Source organism: Panthera leo, chromosome D1, assembly GCF_018350215.1.
Source record: "Panthera leo isolate Ple1 chromosome D1, P.leo_Ple1_pat1.1, whole genome shotgun sequence".
Lineage (NCBI taxonomy): Eukaryota > Metazoa > Chordata > Mammalia > Carnivora > Felidae > Panthera > Panthera leo.
The window spans coordinates 1,800,148-1,827,500 of NC_056688.1; the positions used below are offsets into that span (position 1 = coordinate 1,800,148).

Genomic DNA, 27,353 nt, shown 5'->3' on the forward strand with positions numbered 1-27,353 from the left:
TAACTCTGTGTATTGGTTTGGGGAGGATTGACACCTTCATTATGTTGAGTCTTCCTTTCCGTGAACATGATTTATCTGTCTGTTTATTTGGATGTTCTGTGTTTTCTTTCCTCAGTGTCGTCTAGTTTTCACCATGTAAGTGTCGTACGTACCTTGTTAGATTAACACCTACAGTTGTACAGTTTTTGAGCACTGCAGACGGTGAAAGTGTCTGAGGATGATTGTACTGAGTGAAGTGGAGGGAAGGGCATTCCAGACACGGGACAAGCATATGCGTAGAATCACCAGCTAAGGGAACTGGAGTGTGCAGTGGGATGCGGATGCAGACTGGAGGTGCAGGTGGCCAGTGGAGGCAGATTAGATGCAGATGAGGAGTTGGGCTGTTTGTCCTCAGGCGGTGGGGAGCTCTGTGCCGGTGGAGTGCTGGGGCACAGCCCGCCTGCCGCCTGTCGTGTGCTTCTCTGGGAATGGTGAGGGTGTAGCCAAAGGGACAGAGGCTCGAGGCAGGGATCTGAGCTGGGTGAGGCACGATGACACATGGAGACGATGAGTTCGGTTTTCTGTGTTTCAGGTTTGCAGGTGTCTTGAGTGTCTTTGGGGGCATCCTCGTAAGGTTTGTCAGGTCTGGGAGGGTAGGGTAGCGGCCGTGTCTTTCTGCCTCCTTCTCTCCAGCGGGAAGTGCAGGGTTGAAACTCAGGTGTGCCGTAGGCAAGTCTGTCAGGCATGTCTGTGGAACACCTGGAAGTTTGGGAGCAGATGAGAGCTTGGGACACTTGCCCGGAGAGAGGTGGTGAGTAGGTTTGGGCCTAGAGGCTGCCGCTGGTTCAAGGCACAGAGCAACATGGAGTAATTCAAGGTGGGTGGTTAGGATTAAAGAAGAGCAGGCTGAGTTTGGATCCCAGGGGAGGTGAAAGTAAAAGGGATAGGCAGGAGACTGATGATACGTGGCCAGGGCCTGATGAGCGTGGGAGTCCAGGGGCAAGGGACGCGCTCCGGGAGCCCAGAGGGTGATGAGGGCGCCTTGACCACGATGGAGGTGTGGTCTGGCGGTCCCGGCGGGGTTTCCCAAGGAGGGGCTGTCGTGCGGTGCGGTGCGTCCACAGCTGGCAGATGAGGCAAGAGAAAGGAGAGAAGCTCAAAGAAGCTGGGGTCCCGGATCTTACGGCCTCGGGGCCCAGCCTGCGCCGGCGAGGGTCTGTGCCCGCACGCGTCGGGAGGGGAGAGGTGTGCAGACTTTCCTGTGTGCTCATGGGGACGCCCCTGTAAGGGCTTTCAGGGGAAGTTTCTGGGGTTTTTGTTTGCTACTTAAAATTCAGCGAATTTTTCTTTAATTTGAGAATTAGGGCTCTTGATGGTAGTAATAAATTTATGTTCTTGCACACGGAGAGTTTTGGGTTTGTTTTATATGCCAATTTTATATGTTTTAATCTACAATTTATATGGACATTCTGGAGAAGGAGAAGGGAAAAGGGAGAAATGGTGGAAGTGAGAACCCTAGGGGAGCATTAGGAGGAAGATGTTTCATTTGGGGAAGAAGTGGGGTCGGAGATAGAACAGGGACACCATGAGTTCCTTTTCAGTAGTAGTTTGATAGTGCAGTGAGGTGTGGGTGCTGTAACTGAGTTGATTGATCTTACGAACTACGCTGTATAGGAATTTACCTTTGTGTTTCTGGGGATCGTCTTACTTGGGCTGATGAACTTTTCAAGTTTAGTGAGCGGGGTGCACGGGTGGTGCAGGCAGTTGAGCATCCACCTCTTGGTTTCGGCCCAGGTCTTGATCCCAGGGCATGGAATTGAGCCCTGCGTTGGTTCCATGCTGGGTGTGGAGCCTGCATGAGATTCTCTCTCCCTCTGCCCCTGTCCCACACTCTTATGCCGTCTCTCTCTCTCTCAAAATAAAAAAAAAAAATTAAAAAGGAGCAATGCAGTTCCTGATGCTGCCATTACAAATAACACACAGAAAACAGAAGAATACCTTTTATTTCTACAGACAGTTTCTATGTTACTTGGGGAGCCCGACACAGTTCAGGAGCAAGGCCAGCCCCTGGACAGCCCCTGCCTCCACACGGAAAACCGCTTGGGAAACTGAGCTCTGCAGATCTCAAGGATGTTATTAAGAAGGTATAATCTCAATCAGGGATTTGAGTTGGGGTTTTGTTATGATTGCAGGCATTTAAAAAGCATCTTGTAAGCTTTTTGAGACATGCAAAGATTATAAATTGACATTTTGGTAATTAAACTGATACTTCTCACTGTGTCTTACTAGTTATATTGATGACGTCCACAAGTTATGTGACTATTGTGAGGCCTTGAACTTGCTTGGCCTCACAGAAGTCTTTCTGGAGGAAGTGCCATAGACCTGGAATCCTGGTTAGGCTGTGGGGTGTGAGATGACATACAGTCACACTGAAGCCTTTCCCAGAGTGTATCAAAACTACACATCTTACTCTAGATAATTAACATTTTTATTCTATAATTGGAGTATATATTAATTATAAAATATTCTTTGTGATTTTTTTTAAAAGGGCCTTATTCATTATGGACGAGATAACCAGATGTTAGATATTTTACTTTTCCAAGAAGTCCTGGAGTATGTGTCCAGGACAGACAGAGTGCTGAGCTGCCCCGGGGGTTCCCTGCTGCTGGCGGGACGCAGCGGGGTAGGCCGCCGCACCGTCACGTCCTTAGTGAGCCACATGCACGGGGCCATGCTGTTTTCTCCGAAGATCTCCAGAGGGTATGAACTGAAGCAGTTCAAAAATGATATCAAACATGTGAGTTACTCAAAGTCTTTTGCTTTATTTGGTTTTACATCACAATTAGTTATTCTAGAAGCCTTCAGAGAGAACTTCACATCTCTGAGATGCAACATAATCTTTAATTTTGATGATTATTTTCCCCGTGGCTATTAGAAAATTCTATTTTTATGTACACATAGGAAAAAGATTCTTCGTAGGATTTCTAGCTTTCAGGTACCCCAGATTATGAGACATCAGGTGGGCATGGAAGATAAAAGGATAGAATTTCTATAGGACGTATGTGGATATGTTTAAAAATGATCATCTGTCTTAGTTGTAAAATAATTAAGATTTCCCTCAACTATTTTTTCGTGGACTGGATTTATTTTCCAAACTCTATGGCTAGAGTTTAATTTTTCGTTTTGGTAACAAAGAAGAAAAGGAAGGGGGGGGGAGGAAAGTGGGAGGGGAGGAAGGAGGGATGAGGGAAGGAAGGAGGAAGGAAGAAGAGGAGGAAGGAGGGAGGGAAGGAAGGGAGGGAGAAGGAAGGAGGGACGGAGGGAGGAGGAGGGAAAGGAGGAGGAAGGAGGGAGGGAAGAAGGAAGGAAGGATGGAGGGAGGAGGAAGGGAGGAGGAAGAGAGGAGGAAAGGAGGAAGGAGAGGAAGAAGGAAGGGGAGGAGTTTCCTTACATAGAGGACAGAAGTCTGTGCCCGTGCTGCCGTGTGATTGGTGCAAAATGAGATTTTGTGATGGTGCAGGTGCTGCATCTTGCCGGTGTGGAAGCTCAGCAGGTGGTTTTACTTCTTGAGGACTACCAGTTAGTCCATCCCACCTTTCTGGAGATGATCAACAGCCTCTTGTCTTCAGGCAAGTGCATGATTTCTATTCAGAAAAGTAAAAATAGTGATGTAAAAATTATTCAAGTAAATTACCTTGTGTAAAAGTATGTCTCAGAGAACATTTGGCTTGGGTTTTACTAAGTTGACATGGGGTGAAACGCTCTCATAGCTGGAGAGTTGAGAAGCCTCATTTTTATAAAACCAAGAGACGGAAGGATTACAGAAACAGGATTATTAATGTCGGGGAAAATTCCGAAGAGCTGCCATCTCACCTGCTTCTGGTGGGACTGCTGGCTGTTACCTTTTGGGAAAGCTCCCAGCCAGTGCTTGTCTAAAAAACATGTGTTGTGCCCTTTAATACAGCACTTTTATTATCTGTGGAAATAATCGAGTTAGTGTGCAGGGAAACACATGGTCCAACTTACAAGAAAACAATCTGATGGGCCCTCACTGTCCAGCATTAGTGCAGTTGCTGAATAATGGCCATCGTACGGGTGTGTGAATGCGGGTACATTTTCAGCCTCTGAGGCCTCCTGTTTCCCAAATCGTGGTCCGCTCCTGTTGTCTGTTGAGCCACCTGACCTTTTCTGTGGCTTCCTGGAGAAGACACTTGCAGTTTCCCACGTGTCTCCCTTTTCTGAAGAATTTATGAAATTTATTAGAATCTCTTCATGAGTAATCAAGGTTAGAGTTGGTATGAGGTGGCTTAGTTTTAGACTTGGACCGAGATTGTTTTGTTATTTAAGTACAAAATAAACCTTGTTAAAAGCGAGTTTCAGCTGCATGATTAATCCATTGTGGAGACTTGCAGACAGACCTACGCGATGCTCGCGTTGGCCCCGGTAAGCTCTTAGATGAAGTGTTCTTTTTTTTTTCCAGAACTTAGCAGCTTTGGTTGACGAAAACATTTAATTTCTAGGCCAAAGTGTGTCTACACCTGAATGTTCCACTGAGAGCAGACCGGGACTCTAGAGGACAGGTGGCCGGCCAGTCTCTGGCACAAGTTGTGCGGCTGCTGTGGTAGGAGCGAGAGGTCCTGGGCAAGCTTGGGTGTCAGGACCTTCTTACAGCATAGCCTCCTGAGATCTTGCTGCTGTGTTTCCTGCACACCACTTCCCTTGTCACTAGATGGAGGCCTTTCATTAGGGATAAGATAGACTGGTCTACCAGATACACAGCTTTTTGTTTGGGGTTTTTCATTTTGTTTTGTTTGTGAAAGCAAACATGCAGATGAGCGCTGATGTGGGAATTATTGTTTTTATCTTAAGATAAGTTGGGCGTTGTCATCAAGTTATAACTGCAAAAATCATAAGCTAAATTTTATCGACATTTTTAGCAAAAAAGTATTTGAAAAATACTTTCAGAGAAAATGGACCTTTGTCTCTTTTCTTGTGTTTTAAACTCTTATTTTCTATAGAGGGGGTTTACGCATGTAAGTAGAGCTAACTTTTCTTGTTAATTTGAAGGAGTCAAAAGTGTCTAGGCATGGCTGAAATTTATGGCAAGACGTAGAGTAGATTTGCGTGTGCGTGTGTTTGGATACGTACCAGCTTGGGGGATGGGCAGCATTCCCACACCTCTGAGTTGACCCTGAAGAAAAGTAGGGTCTGCCTGTGGTGGGACCTGCATGAATGCCCTGCTTTGGACATGTGGCCCAAGGGTCATCTTAGAGTTTCTTGCAAACTTTAAATATACTCGCTTAACAGAGATTTATTAGACACCTGTTATGTGCCAGATCTGGTTCTAAATACTGGGTTTATAGAGGTGAATAAGATATAATTCAGCCCTCTATTAAATACTCATAGTCTTAATCCAGTTTGATTTGCCTTTCATCACTCTGTAGCCTTATAGCAGGGCTATGGGTTAGTTTTCCTGATTCATAATACAAGTTCACCCATCCATCCATCTATCCATCCATCCATCCATTCATTCATCTAATAAACATTCATGTTCCAGGTACTTTGCTAAGTATGCTCTAAGATAAATGTTGAACATGATCAAATATCTGTCCTCTGGGAATTCAGAAGCTGATTGAAATACTTCATAATTACATGATGTGATAAATGCTGAACTGTGATATGTTTAGATACATGGAAAAAAAAGATCCTTCCCCAGTGCACGGGAGTCAGGGAAGGCTCATGGGCATGGGGGTCGGTACAGGAGTGTCTCATAGGGTAACAGGAAATATGGGGGGGGGGGAATGGGCAGAGGAAGACTGTGGGTATAGATTCACTATATTTATGGAACACACAGAAGTTCAGATGCTGGAATACAAGGTCTTGAATGCGAGGGGCAGAGAAGAAGCAGGAGAACCTGGAAAGATGGCTAGATGGCTAGATTATCCATTGTCTTGAATGGCTTGCTTAGGAATCTGAGTTTTATCAAATGAAGGCGACAGGTAGGTTTGTTAGTATAGAGGTGATAGGATCGTGTACTTTTGGAAACAGCTTGAATAAGAGCAGACTAATACAAACACAGAGAAGGTATTGTAGATGTAAAATGTGTTTGGATTAGGGTATGCAGCTAAAATTCAAAAGAAATGCAATATTCCATAGGTGAAGTTCCTGGACTTTATACCCTTGAAGAATTAGAGCCTTTGCTGTTGCCTCTTAAAGATCAGGCTTCACAGGATGGTTTTTTTGGACCAGTCTTCAATTACTTCACATATAGTAAGTGACTATATTCAGTTAATCAATCAAACTCTGGTTCATGTGAAATAAATACCATTTAATTTGCTGTGTTTGCTAATTAGGTTGCAAAGGTATCTTAAATCTTGGGTCTGTTTGGTGTTTTGGTACTTTTTTCTTTTTCACGGTGCTTTTAGAAAACACGTAAGTAGCCTGAAGGCTTACCTATAGTAAAAGCATGTTAGCACAATTTTAGCAGAAGAGAAGGCAGAAAGTGTTCTAATGTTCTTTGGAATATTTACTTTGCTGCTTTTCTTTCTGTATGGTAAAAGTGGTGCTTAGGACCTCCTATCTTAGAAAATTCTGAAACTGTTTAGATTTTGCGAGACTCTATGCTTTTTTTTTTAATGAAACAACTTTTTATTATCACAGAAGCAGTTTTATGTGCAGTGTAGATATCTAAAATTGAATAAGTAAGTATAGGCAATGATATCATCACCCAGACATCACTACTACATTTATTTCCTTTTTTTCCCTAAAAGACCATTTATTGTTGACATAGAGAAGTTGTTAGAGAGCTACCCTCCCTTCCCTGTCCGTCAAATTTACAAGGAAATTCTACCACATCGCTAAGAAACAGATCATCCCAGTGCTATTTGAAACAATTTCAGAACATAGAAAATGAAGGAAAAGTTTCCAAATTCCTTTTTATGACATATTTATATTGAAACAGGGAAAATATATGTCTCCTAAAAGACAATCAGAGATCAATTTGCTTGTGAATATTGAAACTAAAATCGTTGAAAGAAAAATTGTAAAGTAGAATCCAGTATCACAGTTGAAAAGTAACATACAAAACAGCAATATGGTATATACACTTCTTCCCGAATTCCTTCTGGATCTTTCTCTTAACGTGAACATGCATGCGTGCGCATGCACACACACATACACGCGCACACACACACACACAAGTATACACTTCTTCCTGAATTCCTTCTGGATCTCTTCTCTTCACATGGGTGTGTGCACGCGCATGCACACACACACACGAGTATTTTTTAACAAAAGATCATAAGTATAATACTGTTTTATATAGCTTGTTTTTTGTAACAGCTACCATTTCATTTCAGAAATTGTTAAACTCATAAAAGTAGACCACATAAGGGTTTCTCCAATTACTATTGTCATAATATGCATGATAATGATTTTCTTATTTTTTTTAAGGAATTCAGCAAAACTTGCATATTGTCTTGATAATGGATTGTACAAATTTAAACTTCATAATAAACTGTGAGAGTAACCCAGCCTTGCACAAAAAATGCCAGGTGTTGTGGATGGAGGGCTGGTCAGACAGCAGTATGAGGAAAGTAAGTTCAATCCTGAAGTATGGAAATGAAAAGCATATTCTTTCTGAAGTTACTGATTTTCACAACTCCCTCTGGTGTTTGTTATAATGTTGTCTTAATTGTGCCACTGACCATAACACGTTTGAAAGCCTCTCCCTTCTCTTTATGCCCTGTACTCAACCTTAGTTGAGTACAGAAGTTCACGTTGAAGATTATGTTCTCAGTTGAGGACTGCGTAGAAAGCTACTGTACCTTAATAATTGTATTCCTTTCATTAACTAGCCTATCATAAGCCAGCTTATAATAGAACATTGCAGCAATAATTTTAGCAGTTTTTTAAATACGAATTTTAAATCTCTTCATATCTCCCGTTGCCGTGCTCAGTGTCTGGAGGGGAGTGTGTTTAAAGTATGAATGCGTACCACCATCTTTGCCTGGAAACCTTACGGTGCTTGGTCCATAATAGTTTTAATGTCTCTGAATAGTACGTATATTCTTGACCATTCATTTCTTCATTTTTGGGTGATCGAGGTACAGACTGCTGAGTCAGACCATGAGTCAGAGGGAGGAATGTGATTTGGGATAATGGATGGGGTTTTCCGGAAGAGATAACATTTTAGTTAGATTTCCGCAAGCAAAGGACAGGAGAGTCATTCTAGTCTGAGGAGGTCCCGCGAACGAGGGGCTTCCAGAAGTAGTAATTACTGGGTGTGTTACAGGTGCCGCCGTTCTGCACGTTGGGTCACAGCAGAGAAAAAGCAGACACCGGTCCCGCCCTGGTGGGAGTCACAGTGTCGGGGGGGGGGGGGGTCTCGGGGGCCGCTTGCTTTGTGAAGACCCCGAGATGAGGGCCTGCCTGGTGATTGTGAGGGTCAGCCGGAAGCCGAGTGAGACGTCAAGAGTGATTCAGAGGGAGCGCGGCTGGAGAGGGGGTGGGGGGTAAGAGGACCGCCGTTAGGATGGGGCTTTGGAAGCTCTGCCTCGGGTTTTCCTTTCCCTGGAACGAGCCAGGGAGCCCTTGGAGGCTTGTCAGCAGGACCATTTGAATAATGTTTGAGCGCGCTTACGTTGGCTTCCAGGGTGAGAACGGACCGTAGAGGGCGAGGGTCGGGCTGGTTTCAAAGCTGCCGCAGGCGCAGGCGCAGGCGAGAGGAAAGGACGCCGTGCCTCGGGGACGTCGGGGGAGCGGTGGTCGGAAACAGCAGGATTTGCTGACAGGTGTGCAGGGAAGCGAGCGCTCCGGGATACTTCCAGGTACGTCGGCTCGAGCCCCCGGCGGGACCAGTCGCCTGAGCAGTGACTGAGAAGAGCACGTCGGGAGGAGAACGTGAGGCTTCCAGTCTCCCACGTGCTTCGTACGAGACGCCGCCGGACGTCCACGTTGCAGGGCGGAGCAGGCGTGTGGCTGGAGGGGCCTGGAGACGAGGGGGGGGGCCGGACGTCGGGGATGCAACCCTGGGGATTGTCACGCTACAGGCGGTGGCTGGAGCTGCGAGAGGCGACGATGCCGCCGGGGTGGACGGGTGTTGACGGACACCCGCGGGAGACGTTCAGGGCCCCGCCGCGGCTCTTGGCCGTTCCCAGGGGGGCGTGCAGAGGCGGCGCCGCCACGGCCGCGGAGGGGGCGCTCTGGGAAGCGGGCAGCGGCGCGGGGCCGTGGGTGACCGCCGTCAGGCAGCGTCAGGCAGCGTCAGGCAGCGTCAGGCAGCGTCAGGCAGCGTCAGGCAGCGTCAGGCAGCGTCAGGCAGCGTCAGGCGGCGGTGGAAAAGGCCGTCTTGGAATGTGCCCCAGAGAGAAGAGGAGGAGGGGGGCTGGAGAGAGCGAGTCCCGTCACCTCTCGTGAGGGAGAGAGAGACGGATGGGGAGCGGAAGGCAGGGGGTAGCAACCATGCCCGTCTAGGTTTTGAATGTTAAGACGGGATTTCTGGCACCGCGGACGACGAGGTCGCAGGATGTGACCCTTGGAGGTGGGGGCGATGGGCCGGGGGGCGGGGGGGGGGGAGGTGGGGAAGGGAGCAGGAGAGGAGCTCGGGGAACCGAGAGGCTGACGTGTCAGCCGGAATCCAGAGAGTTAGACGCCCTTTCGGTGCCTTTAGAGAGGGCCGTTTTTATCTCCGGGGGGGGGGGGGGGGGATGGAGGCACGGGGAACTGCGGGCCAGTCCAGGTAGGAGAGCCGGGCTCAGGTGGCGTACGGTCTGGGGACAGACTCTCCTCCGGCCAGCTCCGCCGAGGTGCGTTTGGCCAGCGTTGTGCCTGTTGAATGTGCGCGTCGTGAGACGCTCCCGACAGACGGGCTAACGGACGTAAGGGACAGACCGTGGTTAAGCCCGCGGGCTGCCGAAGAAACACACTTGAGCGGGTTTAGAGGGACATGCTTCAAATGTTCTCACAGAGGCGTTTCGGCAGAAAGCGGTGAAGACGTTTGAGGAAAGCGCCGTGCTCTCGGCTCGGCCACCCTGCTGCCTTCAGGTTCTTCACCCGTTGACGGATCTTTTGTGTGACATGTGTTCGGTCTGGGAGATTCAGAAGAGGATGTTTTGACCTGCACACCCGTGCTTTCCCGTTGCAAAAATGTCAGAGCTCTGCTTTAGTTTTTTCCTCAGGAAACTAAGACTCCTTTGCTTTTTTTTTTTTTTTTTTTTTGGTATCTTAAATGAGTACTCTTACTAGATTATCGTATGTTCTATAATAATGATCTGTTTGTGAAACGTGATTTTCTTATCTGTGATAGTGCAGTAACACAGTAACACAGTTCCAGGGAAAGGAAAATGATTTTCATTTGCTTTTAGTTGTTAGTCAAGAGACCTCAGAATCCTTCCTATTCCTTTATGCCTTGATGCCAGAAAAAGCATTTTACTATTATTACTTTATGGTCTTAATTGGTATTTGTGATTATTTTGTAATTTAATCCAAATTGTGATTTCCCTCATTTCTTACAGTCTAATCATTTTTCAGGTGAGGTGTTGTCATTAATTTGCAATCAGTGGCTGACGTGTGTCACATGTCTAGGAAACCATGTCTTCTGACAATGGCTATCTTATTTCACTGAGTGTGGTGTGAAACCTGGGAGAAAAGGGTTGTTTTTGTTTGTTTTTTTAACCTCTGACATTGGATTTATGTAAACTTTTCCATACTGAGTTGAGGTTTGAAGAAATGCTCTTCCTGTTTTAGATACCTGAAATGTTATTCAGTGAAACAGATGGTGAAGAAAAATATAGTGACAAAAAAAGGAAAGAAGAAAAGAAAAAACACTCAGGTACTCTTTTGATGAAATCGACTCTGGGTTTTATTTGTGAAATAATTGCCATTCTCTAATATTACAACTTCGTTAAAGATTCACAATGATTATAAATTTGAAAAATGTTAAGGTAACAAAGTTAGGTTTCTTTTAAGGAAAACCGAACTTTGAAGCTTTCTATATTTTTGAATTCGTGTTTATGTCGTTCTATATAGGACCTAGCACAGTATCTGTTGTTCACAGCTAAGCAGTGAAACAGTTAGATGTTTGACCCAAACCATAGGATGTTCTGCTTCCACTGTTACAGGGTCTTTGGCTGGTGGGCCAAGTTTTCACTTTCCATTAGATATGTCCTGTCCTCAGCTCGTACATGAGAAAGTTCTGTGGTTTCTTTGGGCATTGACATAATGTTTTCTTAATTGTACTCTCATTGTTTTTTCCAGTTCCAAAATAATTTTGAATGTGGTCTTTTTTTTATATATCATAGCACATTCGTTAATTTATTTCTCTAATCATCTAGTCACCAAATAGTTACTGAACTCTGTTCACATTAGGTACTGGGCTGGATACTAGAGATGATTAGGAGCTTATGGTGGAGGGAAAAGTAGCAAGAATGATGTTCTGTTATAAAAATAAACTCTGCTGGAGCGAGACAAATGATGGCAGGAGTTTATGGGAAGTACCCTTGAGGGTGAGGCCTCTTACTGGCAGACGTTACAGCAGACGGACCCTGGCACCCAGGCACTTGGGGCGGTGGGGTCTGGTAAGAGTGAGTTGCGTGCAGGCATAGAACAGGCACTTGGCCGGATCTGCACGCCGCCCACCGGCTGGAGCATGGACATGTGGGTATTAGCTGGAAGAGGAGGAGGGGCTGAGAAATTTTGCTTCCAACTTGTGGGTGATGCGGGGTGATGGAGAGATTTTTAGCGGAGACGTAACCGGAGTCTTGTTTTGGAAACAGAAGTTTCTGGGTCCATGCCTTTCGTCAGTTACTGGAAAATAGGTCGGTGTGGGGAGGACCCGTGGAGGGACCGCTGCGGTCACCTGAGAGGAAGGAGCGGACCCGGGGCGCCAGGCCATGCCCTGGGGCGGGGCGGGGGGGGGGGGGTTGGTTCCACCATGGCTGTGGTGTGCCAGGCAGGGGTTCTGGCTTCAACGTTGCTTCGAAGTGGACTTTGTGGACTGACGCACAGAACACGGAAGGAAGTGGATGGAGACGGTGACAGGAAGATGGCGTGTTGAGTGAACAGCGTGCTGCATCTAGTGGGGCCTTACTCTCCGTTTTCTGGCTGCTGAAATCCTGCTGGTCCCTGTGTCAGATGACAGTGGATACATGTTACTTGGTTTGATCCTTCTTTTCCATTGAAGCAGCTTTTATTGTGCTTTCTTCTGGATTACATGTCATGTAGTTCTAACTAATTTATGTTATGACAGCAGATTTATCTTTCTTGCAGCAATAAAAGTGTTCAGAGGAAATATATAACAGTGGAAGGGCAGAGACCACTGATCCTAAGTAATTCAAATCTGTAAGGAGAGTGGGAGCTTGAATAGTGAATAGATACGTAGGAATGTGTGTGTACCTTGAAGACAGACGATGTCTGCCACTTACAGTGGCGGAGGTAGAGATATGTGTGATAAGTACAGTTCACGTTGTTCTCGCTAATTCGTCATGGATCGTATGTATATGAAGTCATGTTTGTTTTTTCTTTCCAGTTGATCCCGATTTTCTAAAATCATTTTTATTAATCCATGAATCTTGTAAAGCATATGGGGCTACACCAAGCCGATACATGACCTTCTTACGTGTGTATTCTGCCATTAGTAGCAGCAAGAAAAAGGAATTATTAAAAAGACAAAGTCATTTGCAGGTACAATATTTTTATCTCCAATCATTTCATCTAGACACAGGGTATAAGGATTATATCACAGTCCTTGGTTGTGGCATATATTTAGTATAAATAACTACTGCTCTATGTTACAGGTATTACAGGCCTTAAAACAGTCTCATCTACCTGTGGTTTTCACTAGGTATAGGAAGGGTTTTGTAATTTTTTTGATTCAGTAATTATTCCTTTTCTTCACTGGGTGGCATTTATGTGCTTTTGATAGTTTCTGGTGATCTTTAAAAATTTCTTTAATGTGAAGGCATTTTTAGAAATTCAGCAACGTGTCTTAAAACATGGAGAGTAAGCTTTATAATAACCTTTAAAATTAAAATTATACCTCCTAAAATAATACTTTTTATCTCTGTCACTTAGTATATTATGAACAGTTTTCGTTCTGTAATTATAGAGCTTCAACTTAAATGTGACATTAAAATGCCAGCCTTGGAAGTTGTCTGAGAGCATTTCCTTTCCAAAGTCATAGAGTCTCTGTTAGTGTAATAAACTAGGATCCCTCCCAATTGACAAAAAGTTATCTTTGTCTGTCTCTGTAATGATACACTTTCATTCGTAGCAAGCCACTAACTATAAAGGTCGTTGTACTGATTTAGTTCTCTTTGGTGCTGTGGATAAATTACTTAAACTCGTTGACCTGCAACTTAATTGGGTCAGTTGTATGTGAGCGTATTCAATAAAATATATACGCAGAGAGCCAGCCTGATGCCGTCCTCTGTGTTGGGTGCTCAATAAATATTGTTGATTTTTCCTTTTTGCTGTTACTATCTCCCCAAATCTTCTCATTTGTTAGGTGACAAAAACCTAACTTATATTATAGGAGAGCGGGCATTTTTTTCATGTCCATTCCTTCATTATTCATGGGCAGTGGGATGGGGTGACATAATGGCTAGCCCAGGGTCAAATGTCCTCCCCAAGGAATAGGTAAGGTATTTTGATTCAGAGCCCACCAGAACCCTATGTGAGGCAGCCTCTTATAAAAAGGTAGCTACTGGACAGACAGAACCAAATGATGTCCAGGATAAGAAGACTAGTCCTTGAGTCCTTTTACTCAGTGAGACTGAACAATGGAGAAGGTTTATGGACTTTTTCCTTGCTCTGTTTCCTCTCTCAGAACGCAGTGGGTAAAAATCCTGGTCTTCAAGCTGCCAAATATGTGTCGATCTGTTCACGTTTACTGTGATACTATAAAATCTGTGTGTGTGTGTGTGCGCGCGCGCGCGCGTGTTTTAATGCCTCTGTGGAGTCTTTTACTACATCTTACTGGGTGTGTGGTTGAATAAGTCATAACTGGCAGTAAGGAGAAACCCAAGTTCACTTGCAAGTGTTTGATGTGTACACACATTTTTTCTTGATGGTTTCTTACAGGTTTTATTTACTGTGTGTGTATGTAATACCTGTTTTTAATGCCAGTCCATATTTTATCGATCACGTACCAATCCATATTTTATTGATCGTCTATCAGTCCATATTTTATCAATGATCTACCAGTCCATATTTTATCGTTCGTCTACCAGTCCATATTTTATCGATCGTCTACCAGTCCATATTTTATCGATCGTCTACCAGTCCGTATTTTATTGATTGTCTACCAGTCCATAGTTTATCGATCGTCTATCAGTCCGTATTTTATTGATCATCTGCCAGTCTATACTTTATTGATCATCTGCCAGTCCATATCTTACCGATGCAGGCTGGTGTGTCTAAACTGAATGAAGCTAAAGCTCTTGTGGATGAGCTGAACAGAAAAGCTGGCGAGCAAAGTGTGTTATTAAAGACGAAGCAAGACGAAGCAGACGCCGCCCTTCAGGAGATCACGGTGTCGATGCAGGTGATGTTTCTGGGGCGCAGAGATGCGGGCGGTAGGGAGACCATTTCCACTTGATCAGTACCGGGAGAAATTACATTTCTACTTATGTGGATATAAAAAATACTTCTTGTCTGCTGAGTCACACTGATGGTATTAAACACTGAGCTTTTTGGAAAGAGTGATACAGTTTCCCATGTTATTTTAAAATCGTAACTATATTTTTCTCAATTCACCATACACTAATTTATCTAAACCCTATAAATATGCAAATATAAACATTTTAGGTTGGCGTAGATGTGTCTGTAAACAATTTTATTTGTTCACCCTCTGTTGTATGTCTTTATTTTTCTTAAAATTATCTCTTCAGGCTTCAAGGATTTTTTTCCTCCTGCCTTTAATATTTTCAGGATTTAAGAAATAAGTCTTTATTCATTTCATTTATACTTTCATGGTTATGTTTTGATGGTGTCACCTTTCTGCCATTGTCTTCAATGAACCTTTGTTGACGGTTGAACCTTTCAGAGGAGATTTCTTTGAAAGTCTTCTTTGCCCAGGTCGTGGGTTGTGTCTGCACGCCCTCTCAGGGTGTTCTTGTCTTGGCCTCTTTCCTGCCGACTCTGTACTGACTACCACCAAATTCATCGTTTTTATCCTTCAGCCCTACTCCCTCATCCTGGCCTCAGACTAAAATATGCAGTGTTCTAGTAAACGTGTCTTCTTAGAAGTCTCATGAATATTATGGCTGAGTAGTATTCCATTGTATACATAAACCACGTCTTTTTTATCCATTTGTCAGGTGATGGACACTTGGGCTCTCTCCATACTTTGGTTATTGTCGATAGTGCTGCTAGAAACATTGGGGTGCATGTGTCCCTTTGAGTTGGTATTTTTGTGTTCTTTGGGTAAAAACCTACTAGCCCAATTGCTGGGATGTAGGTAGTTCTATTTTTAATTTTTTGAGGTAACTCCATACTGTTTTCCAGAGTGGCCACACCAGTTTGCATTCCCATCAGCAGTGCAAGAGGGTTCCCCTTTCTCTGCATCCTTGCCAACCTCTGTAATTTTTTGTGTTACTGACATTATAGCTAATTATTCAAGACAGAACTGAAAACTTATATTGGACTTCTGTTCTCTCAATTCCTACCTTTTTTTTTTTTAATGTTTATTTATTTTTGAGAGAGAGAGACACCCACACAGTGCATGTGGAGGAGGGGCAGAGAGAGAGAGGGAGACACAGAATCCAAAACAGGCTCCAGGCTCTGAGCTGTCAGCACAGAGCCCGACGTGGGGGTCCAACTCACAAACTGCGAGATCATGACCTGAGCTGAAATCAGACGCTTAACCAACTGAGCCACCCAGGTGCCCCTCAATCCTTACCTTTAATGAATCACTGAATTGTTCGTTTACCTCCTTGATTAGGTCTTATGTATGTTTGTCCATCTTCATGTTGGTGACTATTAACCTTACTGCAAGTCTAATGTCTCTTTTAATTAACTTCAATAGTCACTAGATTAATGTATAAATTTCAATAAAAGTAAATGGCACAAAAACTCACAAAATAATAAAGTTGGAGGACTTATGATTTAAAGACTTACTACTGAGCTGTGGTGGTCAAGGAAGCATGACATGGGTGTAATGACTCCTACAGGGTCACTCGAGCATTATGGAGGTCAGAAATAGATGAATGTGTACATAGTTGATAGATTTTATACAAAATGCCAGTTAAATGGTGAAAAGATTGTTTTTTTTAATGATATTTGGATATCCAGGAAGAGAACAAAAAACAGATCTTTACCTTAAACTTGTATAAAAATTAAAACTCAGTATGGATCGTAGATCTAAATGTATACCAGAAATTATAAAACTTTTGAAGAAAACAGGAGAAAATGTTGAAGATATTGGATGAGACAAAGATTTTTTAGATGTGATACTAAAATAGAACAAGAAAAAATTTGATAAATTGGACCTTATCAAAATTAAAAACTTAGGCTCTGTGAAAAAAGCTCTGAAGAAAATTAAGAGGCAAATCACAGACTGGGAGAAATTAGTTACAAAACATAAATTTGATAAATCACTTGTATCCAAAATAGAAACCGTGATGTACACAATAATAATAAAACATCTAATTTAAAGATGGCCAAAATATTTGAACGTACCCTGTGTGAAAGAAGAAGGGCCAGTAAACTCATGAAGGGATGCTCAACATCATTGGTCAGGAAGAAAATATAATCCCTTTGTTTTCAGACATTGAAAGTGTTACTCCAGTTCCTTCCAACTTCTCTTGTGACTGAAGTTCTCAAAGTTAGGTTAAGTTCTGATCCTTTTGCGGTGATCTTTTTCTTTTTTCCTCTCTTGAGGTTTTTTAGATTTGTGTTTTCATTGTTCTGAAAGTGACATGATCTGCCTTGATACAAGTTTATTTTCGTTCACTGTGTTGGACACAATGTGGATTCTTTGCACCAGAACACTTCTGTCCTCCAGTTCAGGGAAGTGTCCTTACATTATTCTGATGGTGCTTCTGTACCTCCCTGTCTGTCTTCACTTTCTAGAATCCCCATTACTTGCACTTTGGACTTCCTGCCTTGTTCGCTAATTTTCTCCTTTTCTCACCTTTTTTCTTCTCTTTTTGCTCACTTCCTTTAAAATTCTTCATTTTCTAATTTTCCTGTTAGTTTTTCATTTCTGTGACCATATTATTAGTTTTTTTTTTTCAACCTCTGAATGTCTGCTTGTGGCAGTGTGCTTTCTTGTTGGTTTGTGTCATTGTTGAGTTGCCTCCACTTAGCTCTCATAGGATACTTGATGCGACCTTATGTTTCCCAAATATCTTTTCTTACTGCTTTTCTCCTTGTCCTCTCTCTCTCTTTTTTTTTTTTTTTTTTTTTTTTTTTTTTTTTTTTTTTTTTTTTTTTTTTTACTGTTTGTTTATTTTGAGAGAGAGAGGGAGAGAGAATCCCAAGCAGGTTCCACTCTGATAGTGTGGATCCTATGCAGGACTCCAGCCCATGACCCTGGGATCATGACCTGAGGTGAAATCAAGAACCAGACACGTAAATGACTGAGCCATGCAGGCACCCCAAAAGATGATTTCTTCTTCTTTTTTTTTTTATATGAAATTTATTATCAAATTGATTTCCATATAGCACACAGTGCTCATCCCAACAGGTGCTCTCCTCAATGCCCATCACCTACTTTCCCCTCCCTCCCACCCCCATTAACCCTCAGTTTATTCTCAGTTTTTAAGAGTCTCTTATGGTTTGCCTCCTTCCCTCTCTGTAACTTTTTTTTTCCTTCCCCTCCCCCATGGCCTTCTGTTAAGTTTCTCAGGATTCACATCAGAGTAAAAACATATGGTATTTGTGCTTCTCTGTATGACTTATTTCACTTAGCATAACACTCTCCAATTCCATCCATGTTGCTACGAAAGGCCACATTTCGTTTTTTCTCCTTGCCACGTAGTATTCCATTGTGTATATAAACCACAACTTCTTTCTCCATTCATCAGTTGATGGACATTTAGGCTCTTACCATAATTTGGCTATTGTCGAGAGTGCTGCTGTAAACATTGGGCTACAAGTGCCCCTATGCATCAGTACTCCTGTATCCCTTGGGTAAATTCCTAGCAGTGCTACTGCTGGGTCATAGGGTAGGTCTATTTTTAATTTTCTGAGGAACCTCCACACTGCTTTCCAGAGTGGCTGCACCAATTTGCATTCCCACCAACAGTGCAAGAGGGTTCCCGTTTCTCCACATCCTCTCCAGCATCTGTAGTCTCCTAATTTGTTCATCTTAGGCCACTCTGACTGGCGTGAGGTGGTATCTCAGTGTGGTTTTGATTTGTATTTCGCTGATGAGGAGTGACTTTGAGCATCTTTTCATGTGCCTGTTGGCCATCCGGATGTCTTCTTTAGAGAAGTGTCTATTCATGTCTTTTGCCCATTTCTTCACTGGCTTATTTGTTTCTCGGGTGCGGAGTTTGGTGAGTTCTTTATAGATTTTGGATACTAGCCCTTTGTCTGATATGTCATTTGCAAATATCTTTTCCCATTCCGTTGGTTGCCTTTTAGTTTTGTTGATTGTTTCCTTTGCTGTAAAGAAGCTTTTTATCTTCATGAGGTCCAATAGTTCATTTCTGCTTTTAATTCCCTTGCTTTTGGGGATGTTTCAAGTAAGAAATTGCTATGGCTGAGGTCAGAGAGGTTTTTTTTCCTGCTTTCTCCTCTAGGGTTTTGATGGTTTCCTGTCTCACATTCAGGTCCTTCATCCATTTTGAGTTTATTTTGGTGAATGGTGTAAGAAAGTGGTCTAGTTTCATTCTTCTGCATGTTGCTTTCCATTTCTCCCAGCACCATTTGTTAAAGAGACTGTCTTTTTTCCATTGTATATTCTTTCCTGCTTTGTCAAAGATTAGTTGGCCATCCATTTGTGGGTCCAATTCTGGAGTCTCTATTCTATTCCCTTGGTCTATGTGTCTGTTTTTGTGCCAATACCATGCTGTCTTGATGATGACAGCTTTGTAGTAGAGACTAAAGTCTGGGATTGTGATGCCTCCCGCTTTGGTTGTCTTCTTCAAAATTACTTTGGCTATTTGGGGTCTTTTGTGGTTCCATACAAATTTTAGGATTGCTTGTTCTAGCTTTGAGAAGAATGCTGGTGCAATTTTGATTGGGATTGCATTGAATGTGTAGATTGCTTTGCGTAGTATTGACTTTTTTTTTTTAATTTTTTTTTTTTTAACGTTTATTTATTTTTGAGACAGAGAGAGAGCATGAACAGGGGAGGGGCAGAGAGAGAGGGAGACACAGAATCTGAAACAGGCTCCAGGCTCTGAGCTGTCAGCACAGAGCCCAACGCGGGGCTCGAACTCACGGACCGTGAGATCATGACCTGAGCTGAAGTCGGACGCTTAACCGACCAAGCCACCCAGGCACCCCATTGACATTTTAAGAATATTTATTCTTCCAATCCATGAGCGTGGAATGTTTTTCCATTTCTTTGTACCTTCTTCAATTTCCTTCATAAGCTTTCTGTAGTTTTCAGCATACAGATCTTTTACATCTGTGGTTGGGTTTATTCCTAGGTATTTTATGATTCTTGGTGCAATTCTGAATGAGATCCTTTTCTTTGTCTTTCTGTTGCTTCATTATTAGTGCATAAGAATGCAACTGATTTCTGTACATTGATTTTGTATCCTCCGACTTTGCTGAATTCATGTATCAGTTCTAGCAGACTTTTGGTGGAGTCTGTCGGGTTTTCCATGTATAATATCAGGTCATCTGCAAAAAGTGAAAGCTTGACTTCATCTTTGCCAATTTTGAAGCCTTTGATTTCCTTTTGTTGTCTGATTGCTGATGCTAGAACTTCCAACACTATGTTAAACAACAGCAGTGAGAGTGGACATCCCTGTCATGTTCCTGATCTCAGGGGGAAGCTCTCAGTTTTTCCCCATTGAGCATGATATTAGTTGTGGGCTTTTCATAAATGGCTTTTATGATGTTTAAGTGTGTTCCTTCTATCCTGAACTTTCTTGGGGGTTTTTATTAAGAAAGGATGCTGAATTTTGTCAAATGCTTTTTCTACATCGATTGACAGGATCATATGGTTCTTATCTTTTGTTTTATTAATGTGATGTATCACATTGATTGATTTGCGAATATTGAACCAGCCCTGCATCCCAGGAATGAATCCCATTTGATCATGTTGAATAATTCTTTTTATATGCTGTTGAATTCGACTTGCTAGTATCTTATTGAGAATTTTTTCATCCATATTCATCAGGGTTATTGGCCTGTAGTTCTCTTTTTTGGCTGGGTCTCTGTCTGGTTTGGGAATCAAAGTAATGCTGGCTTCATAGAATGAGTCTGGGAGTTTCCCTTCCCTTTCTAGGTTTTGGAACAGCTTGAGAAGGATAGGTGTTATCTCTGCTTTAAATGTCTGGTAGAATTCCCCAGGGAAGCCATCTGGTCCTGGACTCTTATTTGTTGGGAGATTTTTGATAACTGATTCCATTTCTTTGCTGGTGATGGGTCTATTCAAGTTTTCTATTTCTTCCTGTTTGAGTTTTGGAAGTGTGTGGGTGCTTAGGAATTTGTCCATTTCTTCCAGGTTGTCCAGTTTGTTGGCATATAGTTTTTCATAGTATTCCCTGATAATTGCTTGTATCTCTGAGGGATTGGTTGTAATAATTCCATTTTCATTCATGATTTTATCTATTTGGGTCATCTCCCTTTTCTTTTTGAGAAGCCTGGCTAGAGGTTTATCAATTTTGTTTATTTTTTCAAAAAACCAACTCTTGGTTTCGTTGATCTGCTCTCCAGTTTTTTTAGATTCTATATTGTTTATTTCTGCTCTCATCTTTATTATTTCTCTTCTTCTGCTGGGTTTGGAGTGTCTTTGCTGCTCTGCTTCTGTTTCCTTTAGGTGTGCTGTTAGATTTTGTGTTTGGGATTTTTCTTGTTGAGATAGGCCTGAATTGCAATGTATTCTCCTCTCAGAACTGCCTATGCTGCATCCCAAAGCGTTTAGATTGTTGTATTTTCATTTTCATTTGTTTCCATATATTTTTTAATTTCTTCTCTAACTGCCTGGTTGACCCATTCATTCTTTAGTAGGGTGTTCTTTAACCTCCATGCTTTTGGAGGTTTTCCAGAATTTTCCCTGTGGTTGATTTCAAGTTTCATGGCATTGTGGTCTGAAAGTGTGCATGGTATGATCTCAATTCTCTTATACTTATGAAGGGCTGTTTTGTGACCCATATGTGACCTATCTTGGAGAATGTTCCATGTGCACTTGAGAAGAAAGTATATTCTGTTGCTTTGGGGTGCAGAGTTCTAAATATATCTGTCAAGTCCATCTGATCCAATGTATCATTCAGGGCCCTTGTTTCTTTATTGGTCCTGTGTCTAGATGATCTATTGTTGTCAGTGGAGTGTTAAAGTCCCCTGCAGTTACCACATTCTTATCAATAAGGTTGCTTATGTTTGTGATTAATTGTTTTATATATTTTGGGGGCTCCCATATTTGGCACATAGATATTTATAATTGTTAGCTGTTCCTGATGGATAGACCTCGTAATTATTATATAATGCCCTTCTTCATCTCTTGTTCCAGCCTTTAATTTAAAGTCTAGTTTGTCTGATAGAAGTATGGCTACTCCAGCTTTCTTTCGACTTCCAGTAGCATGATAAAGAAGATTTCTTCTTAAGTGTGCTCATCCTCACTGGCAATCTGAGGGTTGGATGGACTGTGGGGGTGTGAGCTTCATGGGAGGGTTGTCTGGAAGGTCCCGAGTGGTCCAGTTAAGACCATCTTTGATGCATGTGGTCATTCTCAAAGGCAGTAACATTTCCAGAAACGTGACGGTTATGTACACATTCAATGTTTCCAAGATAATGTTATTGAGTACCTGACCTGGTGAGTAATGTAATAGGAAAATCAAATGTAATTTTCATATTATAAAACTTTAGCATGTTTTTTTCCTCAGGGTATTTTGGAACCAAATTAATACGGATATTTTTTGTAAAGCAGCCAGCTATATTTATTGTTTAAAAAAATCTGTCAAATACTTACCTTTAAAGAGTAATTTGGAATATGAAAAAAGTGAAAGCTCTGTAGGGGATAATAGTGTTGGTAACTGTGTGTTTACTAGAGGGCCATAGCACTGTGTGCCTGTGTGGTCTCACACTAGTGGGCTGGAGACGGGTACGCTGGCCGCCATGCCCTTTCTCTGTTTGGGCCCTTCCTAGAAGAGGTTTTCCTAAGACTGTGGCTAATTATTGCCTAGCAGAGACTAGAAAGAATCACTGTGCATCTCGTAAGTTGGTAATTGTTCTTAATTATGAATAGCTGACATTTTCTGTTATAAAAAGGTACTGTGGACAGACAGCTTAAGTATCCAACTGTGTAATTTCCAAACTTGGAGCTCTAGGTTTGTGACATAAGAAAAACAAGAAATAAATGCTATAAAATCTCACAATAGGGAGAACCTCCAGTTGGTAGAGTAGGCTAATAAAACAAGCAACACATGAGCTGGGCCTTTGGCGGCTCCTATGTGGAGGTGGAGAAAACGACTTCCTCCTGAGCAGCGAGGGGGAGATGTGCAGGTGGGAAGGCTTGTGGCCCGGGGACAGTTCCACCTGAGCTGGTGTGGAAGGTGCCTCCCAGGAAGGGCAGGGGGAAGCAAGGGTCCACTCCTCAGTGAGTCTCCGTTTGGGCCACGGATTGGAGCCACCTGACAAGTCTTTAAACAGTTCTGTGCTTCAGTTGCATCCAGTCTATTTCAATATATTTGGCAATAGAACACAGGACATTCCTTGTGATTATAATCGAGTTGAGAACCACTGAGGCGAGTGCTTGTGAAAGGTTTCTTGACGGATTTCCTCTTTGGATTTTCAGTTAGTACAGATAAACCAAATACGGACATTCACAACGATTCATAGCATTTTCATGTAGGTGGGACCCTTGATATTTGCTTTCAGGAACAAAGAGTTCATGACTTAGTGTTTTTTGAATCTGTAGTAATTTTTGTTGATTATTCGCCATCGTATTATTGTCATGATTTCAATTAATTTTTGTCTAAAAGTGTAGAAACACAAACTTGCAATATAATGTAATTAGTCCCTAAGAGTTAGTCTTTACTGTTAGAATTATAGAAGAATTTGTTTTTAGTTTATGAAATGAACATGATAGTACTAACTTCTCTGGGTTATTTATTGCAAGTGTTAAATGTGTATTATAATTTTATACATTATGCATTTCTGAGTTGATTTTTATATAAATAGCATTTATTGCTTTGCTATTCAGAAAAAACTAAAGTAAAGCAGAGAAACCTCCTGATGATAAATATACAGTAAATTATATCTTCGGTTTCCCAGGCATTTTAGAAACTCTTATGTCAATTAACATGACAAAAGTATTTAATAGAAGATGTTATTTTAAAGTAACTTATTTTGATACTATGCTTTTAAATATTGAGTGCATTAAAATTAATTGGAATGCCTTATAAATACTTCTATAGGATGCTAGTGAGCAAAAGACAGAACTTGAAAGACTGAAGCACAAGATAGCAGAAGAAGTTGTTAAAATTGAAGAAAGAAAAAACAAAATTGATGATGAGTTAAAAGAAGTACAGGTAAGCTACAAAGGAAATTTCGTGGGGCACCTGGGTGGCTCCGTCAGTTGAGTGTCTGATTTTGGCTCAGGTCATGATCTCACGGTTCGTGGGTTCGAGCCCCATGTCCGACTCTGTGCTGTCAGTGCAGAGCCTGCTTGGGATTCTTACTCTCTGACCCTCCTCCTTCCCTGCTCTTGCTCATGCTCTCTCTGTCAAAAATAAAAATAAACATGAAAAAAAAAACCCCCGAAAAATGGTAAGAGCCATTTTTGACTACCAGTGGTGTCTAGGAGTTCAAACATTACTTCTTGACTTATTTTCTAACAATATTACCAACTGTGGCTTTCAATCAGGGTATTATTTGTAGAAGAAAAGCAAGATGGAGGGTCCACCAGGTAAAGTCAGTGAATGAACCAGTAGTCATCAAAAACCATCTTTGTTTTTCACAAGCCGTGTTGTCTGAGAAGAAAAATGCATTGTAGGGAAATCAAGTCAAAGTCTTAGGCTCTTTTTTTTTTTTTTTTTTTGGTTCCTCACTAGGTTAGCCAGCTTATCTTAGAATATAAGGAGGCTCTTGAAAATGGCAAATTGTCCATTTGCAGTAATGTGGTTGGAGCTAGAGTGGATTATGCTAAGTGAAATAAGAGAAAGACAAATACCATATGACTTCCCAGTATGAGGAATGTAAGGAACAAAACAGATCAAAGTATGGGAGGGGATGGGGTGCCTGGGTGGCTCATTCGGTTGAGCATCCGACTTCGGCTCAGGTCATGATCTCGTGATCTGTGAGTTCGAGCCCCGCGTCGGGCTCTATGCTGACAACTGAGAGCCTGGAGCCTGCTTCTGATTCTGTGTCTCCCTCTCTCTCTGCCCCTCCCCCGCTCATGCTCTGTCTCTCTCTCTCTGTCAAAAATAAATAAACATTAAAAAAAAAAAGTGTGGGAGGGGAGGGGGACAGACAGGGAAACAAACCACAGGAGGCTCTTAATGATGGAGAACAAACAGGGTTGATGGAGTGGGTGGGAGATGGGCACTAAGGAGGACACCTGATGATGGGCACTGAGTATCGTGTGTAAGTGATGAATCACTGAATTCTACTTCTTAAACCAACAGTGCACTGCATGTTAACTAAAATTTAAATAAAATTTTGAAGGAAAAAATAGCAAATTGTCTCAAAACAAATTGAATTTTCTAAATTAGACTATTGCAGTTATGGTGGTAAGAACTTAAAGATTTTGTATTTTGTGTGTTTTAAAGCATTTTGATATTTGAAGAAAAAGGATATTAGTAACTAGAGTTATTAAAAAAAATTTTAACATTTATTTTTGAGAGAGAGAGACAGAGTGCAAGTAGGGGAGGGGTGGCAGAGAGAGAGGGAGACCCAGAATCCGAAGCAGGCTCTAAGCTCTGAACTGTCAGCACAGAGCTGGATGCTAAGCTCAAACTCAGGAACCCTGAGATCATGACCTCAGCCCAAGTCAGATGCATAACCGGCTGAGCCACCCAGGCGCCCCCTACAGTTATTTTTAATAAAATGACAAATATTCAATAATTTGTAAAGAGGTAATGATTTTTATATACATAATTTTGAAAGTAATAAGGCCCTTTGTCTTTTTAGCCTCTAGTCAATGAAGCTAAACTAGCAGTTGGAAACATCAAGCCAGAATCTCTTTCAGAAATTCGCTCACTGCGCATGCCACCTGACATCATCAGAGACATTCTTGAGGGTGTTTTAAGGCTGATGGGGATCTTTGATACATCTTGGGTGAGCATGAAAAGGTAAGTTTTTGAATTTGTGAAGAATTTTATTATTTCCCCTATGAAGTACACATTCACATTTTTATGTATGTATGTATTATTCATTTAGTTTTAAAGATTTTATTTGTAAGGAATCTCTACACCCAGTGTAGGGCTTGAACCCACAACCCCACGATCCAGAGTCACATGCTGTACTGACTGAGCCAGCCAGGCACCCATCCTTCATATTTTTATTTTTTTATTTTTTTTAATGTTTATTTATTATTGAAAGAAAGCATGAGAATGTGAGGGGCAGAGAGAGAGGGAGACACAGAATCCGAAGGAGGTTCTAGGCTCCGAGCTGTCAGCACAGAGCCCAACACGGGGCTTGAACTCACAAACCGTGAGACCGTGATCTGAGCCAAAGTTGGACGCTTAACTGACTGAGCCACCCAGGCGCCCCATCCTTCGTATTTTTAAATATTTCTTTTGTTGCTTTTCACACTGTTTCATTAATTGCCTAGTATACACTTTGCCATCATATTTCAAGATACTTTATAAAATCATGCAACATCTATGTTTTTACCCATAATAAGGGATTATTTTAAGTGTCCAAAGAGGAGAAAGGAATGCCTGGAAATCTTGAAGAACATCTCAGTAAATACACTTCTTTGGTCCTCACACATTACAGAGCATTGTGTTTACTGTGATTCACTGACGAAGAAAATATAGCCACTATTGTTAGGGTCAGAGGACAGAAACAGAGGCGGGAGCCCCGGAACAGTACAGATGTGAGCTGGAAGAGAAGAGGCTGTGTGAGAACTAAATATGCAGCCAGATAGCTCCGGAGCTTACGTTGCAACAGCATGATGGGCTTTGTTCCGATGCGTGGTCCGCGGTAGCATGGAGGTTGACAGTAGAGTCCTTTCCTGTCTAGAGATGGGAAGGGGATGTGGTCGAGGGCACAGCTGAAAATACCTTTCTTAGAAAAGAGTCAGGAACTTTTCTGACATCTCCTAGAACGTGCACGTACCTGGCGGTTCTCAGAAAGGGATGTGGGTAAAATGAAAGGACTGTGACCCCTTCATTTCACTGCTCCAAGTTGTTCACAGAACCCAGGAAAGGCTGCGGTGGATCTTCCTGGAGCTCTTCCTTGTCGTCTATAGAAACGACAGATACTGCATTAGAAGCTGGGATACATTAGTACCCTGTTGTTTGAGAACTAACAGATTGAACGTATTGTATGTACCATTTTGTGACGTTGGTATGCTCATCAGAAATAGCAAATGTTATGTAGCCTCACTTTAAGTAATATGCTGTAATTTTAGTTTCCTTGCGAAAAGAGGTGTGAGAGACGACATAGCAACCTTTGATGCACGAAATATTCCAAAGGAGATAAGACACAGTGTTGAAGAACTTCTTTATAAAAATAAAGGATCTTTTGATTCAAAGGTAATTGTTAACAGTTATTCTGCCAATTCCTTTTCCATACTGTATAATATTCTGCTTGTTAAAATGTGATAACTTTAAGTTATTGGTTATTTATATTGCCTGGAAACTAAAAGTTAAAAAAAAATAAGCTGTAGATGTTACGTGTCAGAAGCATTTACCAACGGGTGGACCGGAATCCAGGTTGGGTCTGGGGTGCACATTTATTGTAAGTGGTTTTTGAATCTTTGTGCTGTAAATTCTCAGTCTGTCATTTCTTAACCTCCAACTTGCCTGGTCTGCTTTTCCTTCTTCCTGTGTATTTGTTAGATAAGACCAGATATCTCTGTTAGGATTCTTGTGTCTCTTTTCAGTGAATAGGTTCAGTTACATGATTCCGGTATTTTTTTGAGATCTCTTATTCAACGTGTCATGTGCATTGTCTCTGGCACTAATAGCAATGGTTTCCGAATTGCTTTTTTCTAATAAAGTTGTGTCCCATGTACAGAGGAGGAAGAATTGATGCTTGAACATCATTGTGGACAGACATAATAATTTATAATAATTTATAATAAG

At 42.0% G+C, this 27,353-nt stretch overlaps 1 protein-coding gene across 4 annotated transcripts in view; it reads left to right on the forward strand.

Annotated features, from left to right (window-relative positions):
- DYNC2H1 (dynein cytoplasmic 2 heavy chain 1) overlaps positions 1-27,353 on the forward strand; it is a 342,439-nt gene that overhangs the window by 88,691 nt on the left and 226,395 nt on the right. For all 4 annotated transcript variants that reach the window (XR_006193953.1, XR_006193954.1, XM_042906646.1 and 1 more), the window contains exons 48-58: positions 1,993-2,123; positions 2,528-2,776; positions 3,500-3,608; positions 6,136-6,249; positions 7,432-7,574; positions 10,726-10,810; positions 12,506-12,660; positions 14,384-14,521; positions 23,517-23,630; positions 25,231-25,391; positions 26,678-26,801. Coding sequence is in view for 2 of the 4 variants with exons in the window: in XM_042906646.1 (XP_042762580.1) it covers positions 1,993-2,123; positions 2,528-2,776; positions 3,500-3,608; positions 6,136-6,249; positions 7,432-7,574; positions 10,726-10,810; positions 12,506-12,660; positions 14,384-14,521; positions 23,517-23,630; positions 25,231-25,391; positions 26,678-26,801 (1,523 nt within the window). In the remaining 2 variants the exon portion in view is untranslated. The remainder of the gene's footprint in view (positions 1-1,992; positions 2,124-2,527; positions 2,777-3,499; positions 3,609-6,135; positions 6,250-7,431; positions 7,575-10,725; positions 10,811-12,505; positions 12,661-14,383; positions 14,522-23,516; positions 23,631-25,230; positions 25,392-26,677; positions 26,802-27,353) is intronic.